Source organism: Cajanus cajan, chromosome 8 (genome assembly GCF_000230855.2).
Source record: "Cajanus cajan strain Asha chromosome 8, NIPB_CcT2T_4, whole genome shotgun sequence".
Taxonomy (NCBI): Eukaryota; Viridiplantae; Streptophyta; class Magnoliopsida; order Fabales; family Fabaceae; genus Cajanus; species Cajanus cajan.
In genome coordinates, this window is record NC_138524.1 from 20567973 (window position 1) to 20576942 (window position 8970).

The following is an 8970-nucleotide window of genomic DNA, read 5'->3' on the forward strand; positions in this document are numbered from 1 at the left end:
CTTTGGTTTTAGAGATTGAAAGGTCATTTATGGTGAAATCTAGTGATGAGATGGGACACGAGGTTCAAATGATAGAAGTTTATTGTATATATCGAATTGTGTCATGGGTGTGATCGATAAGTGATGGTTGTGACTGGTTAGTCACGGGCATAACCGACGTTACGGGTGTGACTAGCCAGTCATGGTTGTAACGTGTCCTGACCTTGACTCTTTTTAGAAATGTCGATGTTGTGACCGACAAGTCATAGGAGTGACTAACATCACAACTGTGAATAATGAGTCATGGTTGTAATGCATCTTGTTGCTTCTTTTGTCTTTCTTTTATTTATTTTTTCCCTTTTGTCACCTTCATTGCTTAAGATAAGTTATATTTATGAGTTTGAGATACAATGTATTGTGCTTATGTGTGTGGATCATGTAATGGTCATGATGTGAAGTCTAAGCCAAGGCTTAGAATGACTAAAGTTTGGGCATGTTGACCTAACTGAGATATGACTAATGCTTGTAATGTTTACTTGTGATATTGTAATAATGTAATAACATTATATTGTATTTAGTCTTGTGTAACATGCATCATATGCATAATTGTTGCTAGAAGAGTACAATATGTAATAGAAGAACCTCATGACTCAAGCTTAACCACAACATAACCACAGAAATATTGCACCAGCATCTTCTGATTTATTTTTCTGCATTTATTCTATTTTATGAGCTGTACATACCTATACCTTTCTAGAATTAGTGTGTTGTACATATAGTACACGTGGTACAGGAATATGCCACTCTTCCTTTTTTTATTCCTTCTTATCATTAGGACTATGACATTCTATATAATGTAATGATTTTGACACAGAAATACAAGAAGAAAGTTTTCACCTTTATACATTATTTGTTTCTGTTTTATGGTATCAAGAGCCTTTAAGGTTCCATGGCCACACCTGAGAATGATTCTTCAGGTGCTGAGGACAACAACACACCTCCACCTTTCAATGATCCCAGCCACAATCCTTTTAGTCCCTTTCACATTCATCTAAGTGAAAGTCCCTCCTCTGTCATTGTTCCCTAGCCCTCTCGGCTAACAACTTCCAATCCTGGTCCAGGTCCATTTGAATGGCCTTAATCTCCAAGAAAAAAATGGGATTCCTAAATGGATCCATTCCCAAACCAATATTCACCGACCCTCTTTACCCATATTGGGAACGTTGTAATACACTCCTTATGTTATGGCTTCTAAACTCTCTATCCCCTTCAATTGCACAAAGCGTCATTTTCTTCGAGACTGCCATTGACATATGGACTGATCTCAGGGAGCGCTTCTCTCAAGGAGATTTGCTTCGTGTAGTTGAACTACAAGAAGAAATCTACTCTCTAAAGCAAGGCAGCAACAATGTCACTAATTATTACACAAACCTCGAATCTTTGTGGGAGGAATTAGACAATTTCAGACCCCTTCTTCCTTGTTCTTATTCTGCTAAGACATTCCACCAACAGGATTTCATAATCCAGTTCGTCAAAGGCCTTGATGATCGCTTCTCCATGGTGAGGTCCAAAATCCTCTTACTTGATCCTCTTCCCTCTACTAACCGAGTGTTTTCCATGATTATACAACATGAATGCCAACACATCGGTTCTGTTATTTCTGACATCAACCCATTTGTGAATGTCATGACTGGAAAGAACCGAGGCATTCCACACTTAGGAGGGTCCAAAGCTAACAAAAAATGTGATCATTGAGGACGCCTCGGTCACACAATCAAAGTATGCTACCAAAAGCATGGAAGCTCTGCCCCTAAATGCTAACACTTCGGCCACACAGGTCACACCGTCGACGTCTGCTATGGGAGGTACGGTTATCCCCCTAGACATCCTAAGTACCCTAGTCGTCCTCATCCTCCCAACAAAAACCAGTCCAACCATGGAGGTGCTGTCAACAGTGCCGTTGGAGAAGGAAACAAAACTACAACATATGGGGGAGACAACCCTAAGGAGACTGGTGTTGTTTCGGTAAACGAAAATGGGCTTAACATCACTGAAGCCCAATATCAACAATTGATAGCTTTTCTCCAAGCTAATCCTGGGCTTGGTGGTGCGAACTCTAATGATATGCCTATTTGGGCCAACCTTTATTTTTCCAACCCAAATTATTTTTCTCACACTATATATGGTATTCCTTGCATTTTTTCTATTTCCACCACCCTTAGTACAACTAAATCACATATTCGTCCTTGGATTATTGATTCTGGAGCAACAGATCACATTGTTTGCTCACTAGATTATTTTCATACATATTCAAAAATAAAACCTATGAATATCAATTTACCAAATGGAACTTTTGTGAAGGCTCAAATTTATGGAAGTATTCATTTTTCACCCTCATTTGCTATTCATAATGTCTTATATGTCCCTGATTTCACATTCAACCTTCTATCCATTTCCAAATTACTTTCCACTCTTGAATATGTGATAACATTTTCTAATGATTCTTGACAAATCCAGGAAGCCAGCACGTTGAAGACAATTGGTTCGACTAAGCTCAAAGAAGGACTATATCACTTGGTAATTGACAAAGAGAGGGAATCACCACCCATTCTACCTTCAACCGCCAATAACATCAACACTTTCTTTAATAATCTCAATCTTTGGCATTTTAGATTAGGAAATTTGTCTGGAAATCGTCTCAATGTGTTACACCGTGAGTACCCCTTTATTCCAAAACATTTTAATGAAATGTGTGATGTTTGTCATTTGGCAAAACAAAGAAAGTTGTCTTACTCTCTTAGCACTAATACAAGTTCTAAAATTTTTCACTTAGTTCATATGGATATTTGGGGTCCCTTTTCCAAAGCCTCCATCCATGGCCATAAATATTTTTTAACTATTCTTGATGACCATAGTAGATATACTTGGGTTGTTTTATTAAAATCTAAGGCTGAAGTCAAATCTCATATACAAAACTTTGTGCTTTGATAGAAAATCAATTTGAGACCACAATTAAGTGCACTCGATATGATAATGGGCCTGAATTTTTGCTAAAAGATTTCTTTTCTTCAAAAGGAATAATTCATCAAACAAGTTGTGTTTACACTCCTCAACAAAAAGGAAGGATTGAACAAAAGCATCAACACATCTTAAATGTTGCTAGGGCCCTCATGTTTCAATCTCAAATACCAAACAATTTTTGGTCCTATGCAATCAAACATGTTATTTTCTTAATCAATCGTGTACCTTCTCCCATTATTTTAAATAAAACACCTTTTGAACTTCTTTACAAACAAAAACCAGATTTTTCAATGCTCAAGGTTTTTGGTTGTATGTGTTTTGCTTCCATAGACACTCATCATCACAAATTTGAAGCTAGATCCCGAAAAAGGATTTTCTTAGGATTTCAAAATGGCATAAAAGGGTACATTATCATGGATTTAAACATTAAACAAACCTTCATTTCCAGAAATGTCATTTTTTATGAAATGCATTTTCCATTTCATCAAAACGAAAACAAAAATGAACCACAGCCCACATTCACACCACCTAGATTACTTGACACAGATTCCATATTTGGGCCACCTTTGGCCCAATCCTTCCCTCAAGAATCCTCTCCTTCTAGAAATCTCACAAACGTACCTAAACCACCGTCATCAACGAGCTGTTCGCAACCTCCCTTACTCAAAAATGACTCACCACCAGCTTCCCCTCTTCATCAAGAGCCACCTATTTCACCTCCTCATCAAGAACAACTTCCCTCTCGTCGATCTATCAGACCAAGCCGCATTCCCTCATATCTTGACAATTATCAGGTTGATCTGCCCTCTCAACATCTACCCTCTCAACGCTCTGTGAATCAATCTTCTTCAACCTGCTTGCATCCAATACAATCATCTCTCTCCTATTCCAAAATTTCTCCTTCCCACCGTCATTTCTTTATGGCATTATCATCAGAGATTGAACCACAAAGCTATCAAGAAACTGCACAGCATTCTCATTGGAGAAAAGCTATGAATTGTGAAATTGGGGCTTTGATGACAAACAAGACCTGGGCTATTGTCCCCACTCCTAATCATGTTCGACCCATTGGCTGCAAATGGGTATATAAAATTAAACGTTTACTTGATGGGAGTGACAAACGGTACAAGGCACGTCTTGTGGCAAAGGGGTTTTCTCAAAATTGAAGGAATTGATTATTTCTAAACCTTCTCCCCTGTAGTAAAGATAACAACAATTTGGGTTGTATTGGCTATAGCTTCAATCAATCAATGGAACCTATTCCAGTTGGACGTTAGCAACGTGTTCCTCCATGGTGAACTATCAGAGGACGTTTATATGATGATCCCACCAGGAGTCCATGGTGACACTTCGTCCCATTGCTGTAAGCTGTGCAAATCATTATACGGATTGAAGCAGGCTAGTCGAAAGTGGTATGAAAGACTTTCCAATTTGTTGTTATCTTGTGGTTATAAACATTCACATGCTGATCATGGCTTATTTATTAAAACTGACAAGTTTGATATAACTACTCTCATTATATACGTTGATGACATCGTTTTGACTGGGAATTCTGATAAAGAAATAAATAGGATCAAGCAGATTTTGCATTCCAATTTTCATATCAAAGATTTGGGAATTTTGAAATACTTTCTGGGTATTGAAGTAGCTCATTCCAAATGAGGCATATCACTTTGTCAAAAGAAATATTGTCTTGACCTTTTAGAGGACTCAGGAATGCTTGGATGTAAACCTTCTTCTACACCAATGGATAATGCTCTCAGGCTTCAGGTTGATTCTGCTGATCTGCTTCCTGATCCATTGCCTTATAGAAGGCTTGTGGGGCGTCTAATTTATCTAACAAGCACACGGCCAGATATTGCTTTTGCCACACAACAACTAAGTCAGTTTATGTCTAATCCAACACAGGCACACCTTAATGCAGCACTTAGAGTCCTCCGCTATCTAAAAGGGTGTCCCGGAGAAGGACTTTTCTTTCATAGAAATTGCAACACTCAAATTCGCGGTTTCAGTGATGCGGATTGGGCAACATGTGTGAATACGAGACGATCAATCACTGGATATTGTTTTTTTGTTGGCCATTCTCTTGTTTCATGGAAAGCAAAGAAGCAAAATACCGTTTCTCGTTCGCCTGCAGAAGCAGAATATCGTGCCCTTGCTTCAGCCACTTGTGAGCTGTAGTGGCTCATCTATTTACTTAGAGATCTTCAAGTCCCTCAGTTGATTCAATCAATTCTTTATTGTGACAATCAAAGCGCGTTGCACATCACTTCTAATCCCGTTTTTCATGAAAGAACGAAGCACTTGGATATAGACTGCCATCTTGTTAGAGAAAAATATCAGGCTGGTCTAATGAAACTACTTCCAGTTCCCTCTTCTAACCAACTAGCAGACATGTTCACCAAGGCTCTACCTCCTCAACCCTTTGGAATCAATTTATCCAAGCTGCAGCTAGTTGATATGTTCCTACCTTCAGCTTGTGGGGGCCTAATAGAAGAACCTCATGACTCAAGCTTAACCACAACATAATCACAGAAATATTGCACCAGCATCTTCTGATTTATTCTTATGCATTATTCTGTTTTATAAGCTGTACATACCTAGACCTTTCTAGAGATAGTGTGTTGTACATATAGTACACGTGGTACATGAATATGCCACTCTTCCTTTTTTTATTCCTTCTTATCATTAGGACTATGACATTCTATATAATGTAATGATTTTGACACAGAAATACAAGAAGAAAGTTTTCACATTTATACATTATTTGTTTCTGTTTTAATATGGAATACACTCTCAAGAAAGACCTTTTTTGTGTAAAAGTTTGAGAATTCATGACTTCGAAGACAGATGGATTTGGGAACCCCCAGTTTCGTCCACTTGTGTGCATGAGGTAAAAACTTGTGTGACACAATTGTTCCGACAAAACCCTAGTGTATCTCTCTCTAGTGTAGAGTGCAATAAAAGTGTGACCTAACACAATGTCTTAGACTACATCATGTGTTGGATTCTATTGGCACCACATACACTTATTATGAATATATTAGTCATCCCTTATTTTATTCCTAAAAAATATATTAGTCATTACTTAGAGATATTTTGCACCAACATTATGTTTAAAAAGTATGTTTGTGAATAATATTTAGATGCTATCTAAATTATTCATGAAATGAATGGATGAGATCAAGATCTAACTAACAGCAAATATAATAAAATTACTCCGCCTATTGAATTATCTGTCTCTCTTCTATAGTTGGATCTAATGATACTATTTTATAATCACCAGAAGGACCAAATTCAACGTTACTGCATTAAAAAATGCATTAATAAATCTACACGTCTCCGAAAAGACAATTTAAAAAAAGATGAATCTCTAATAAAAGAGTATGGGATAAATCTCCTGATAAAAAATTTAACGTATCAGATTTTTTAGAAAGAAAAAAAATTAAATTGTTTCACGTACCTACATTTTCTTATTTTAGAAAAAAGTACCTTCAACAACAGGTCCCAAACTTTTAGTTGAGCATGATAATAATAAACGACAGATTCTTCTCTCTAAAATTCGAACTTAAAATTACTTGTTATTATTATATGATGATTATAACTCTACATTACTTCTCATACCTACGTAAACATAAATAATTTAGTAAAGGTTTAAAATTCTTAATTCCCCAAGGCTTATTTTATATATATATAAAATTTGTATTTCTAACATAAATAATTCATCTTTAACATGACCCAAAAAAGTTAAATTAGTGGATGTGCGTGCCCCAACACACAAGTGAGGCTGGCATGTCTTCTCGAGTGTGATATATATCTGATTTGAATTTGACTTTGTGTAAACATTATATGATAACAAAAGTTTGAGCATCTAATGTACAAACAACGAGGCCTATGATTGTGAAAAGCTTACTATAATGTTAGAGTCCAATGGAGACACAAAAATGCACAAGCCACCAGAAACCATGACCAGAACTTCGAAGCATGGACCCTCCTACTCGTTATGTTGTCTCAATGACACATGACAAAGCTATAAATTTGACCTATGCATGATTATTTGGATCGAAATTTAATGTAAATGGCCATGGACAGCTGTTGTGAGTGGGTGGCAAGTAGGAGCACCTTCAAATCCATGTCCATGACTATGTTTTTTTTTTATTCTTAAAAATTTAGATGATTTGGAGCTCAATGACTTCTTATAAAAATACTTACAGAATATTCATTAAATTCTATATATATTGATAAAAATAAATCCATTCTTTTTAGAATGATATTTCTTACCAATGGACCAACCTTTATTGGCATCATGATTATGTTTAATTTGTAAGGACTAGTTTGGTTCATATCTCCCTTTCTATATTAATTTATAACTTTTTAGACTAGCTCCATTTTGTGTAGCCATTTTTTTTCTTTTTATAATTAAGAGATATAATTTTTTCACCAAATTAACCTATTTTAGAAATAAAATGTTGTACTTTTAATTGTGATTTCATATCAACTAATTTATTGTTTAGCCATTGAATATTCCAACACACGGTACACAAAAAATAATCCATTTTTGTTTTTCAATTAATGGCCCAAGACCAAAACTAATACTTGTTTACGGTATAATTAAAAAAAAAAAAAAGTTTAACCAAAATTTTCACAGAAAATTGTAAATTTAATTTATTTTGGGTTTTTTATTTTTTAATTTTTCTCTTTATTATTTTTAACCTTTACCTTTTAAATTTTTTTCTGTAGACATTTTTCTTAAATTTATTAAATGTAAAATATTTGATTTAATAATTAAACTTAGTCTAGCACCAAACATTGCCTTTCTTGTTATAGATACAGCTAAAATTTGTTTGCACTTTCCTTCAAACCAAGGAAACATATTCCATCAAAGACTCTTACTAGTTGTTATAACTTGTGTTTAAAAACTCACTGATCCAGTATATTAATCGGTTTGATAACCGGTCTGGTTTTTAAAATTATGGTTATAAAATGTCCAGAGAGGATATCATAACAATAGGGGAGCTAAAATCGGTATAAATTAATGAAGCTGTCACTAATTATTATTTAACAAAATAATTCAATTATATATATATATATATATATATATATATATATAATTATTATTTAAGAAAATAATTGAATTATATATATATATATATTGGTTTTTGAAAATATTTTAGATTTGAGAGTCTAATTATGCACAGGAAAGACTAAACCTCATTGCACTCCTAATACACTCGTTAAGGAAAATGATTACCTTTAATTAATAGTGTAAAATATTAATAAATTTTAAATATTTATTTAACCTCTTTTATTTGCATATATAACATGGAAATAAAGATCTTATTATTTTATGAAATTGAAAAAACATTATGAAAGCTTTTTTTTTTTCATTTAAGAAGAAATTTTTTATTGAAAATTTAATTTCGACATTGACAAGGATAATTAATCCTTATTCCTAGGTATCTTTCCGTGCGAAGAGTAATTCAGAGTCATGCAATTCTTTATTAGAAAATATGTATGTTGATAATTTTTTATTTTATTATTATTGTTGTTTCATGATTTTTGAATTATCATACGTCTTAAATTGAATCGACAAAAGTGTATACTTAAGCTAATTTATTATAACATGTTTGATGAGAAATTTTAGAAATTTAAAGAATTTAAAATTATTAAAATTTAAATTACTTTAATTTTGAGTTTTATTATTTTTTAAATATTTTGTTTGGATAAGTTAATTTAAGTTTTTAAAATTTTAAATTATAATTTGATTTTAACTTGGGTAAAAAAGATTATATATATTGAGATTTTAAGATTATATTTTATAAAAATAAATATAAGTCTCTTTTAAAATATTTAATAATTTAAAAATTAATATTAGATAATATTTAATAATTTAAAATATGTTTTTAAATATTCAATAATTAAAAATTATTAATATTTTTATATCAATTTTGAAAGAAATGTGAGGAAGGT

At 33.5% G+C, this 8970-nt stretch overlaps 1 protein-coding gene and 1 pseudogene across 1 annotated transcript; both read left to right on the plus strand.

Moving 5' to 3' along the window:
- Positions 1-1134: 1134 nt before the first annotated feature.
- On the plus strand, positions 1135-4662 carry LOC145950304 (uncharacterized). Its single transcript, XM_083061389.1, has 5 exons — positions 1135-1684; positions 1817-2259; positions 2497-2692; positions 3547-4082; positions 4267-4662. Exons 1-5 carry the CDS (start codon positions 1135-1137, stop codon positions 4660-4662), a joined length of 2121 nt encoding a protein of 706 aa, XP_082917515.1.
- An 84-nt stretch (positions 4663-4746) lies between these two features.
- On the plus strand, positions 4747-5529 carry LOC145950305 (secreted RxLR effector protein 161 pseudogene; annotated as a pseudogene).
- Positions 5530-8970: the final 3441 nt, after the last annotated feature.

Coding starts and splice junctions, on each gene's coding strand:
- LOC145950304 (XM_083061389.1), top strand. CDS start 1,135: ATGGGATTCCTAAATGGATCCATTCCCAAACCAATATTCACCGACCCT. Junction 2,260..2,496: donor CTGGAGCAACAGATCACATT/GTTTGCTCACTA, acceptor TGACAAATCCAG/GAAGCCAGCACGTTGAAGAC. Junction 2,693..3,546: donor TCGTCTCAATGTGTTACACC/GTGAGTACCCCT, acceptor TACTTGACACAG/ATTCCATATTTGGGCCACCT.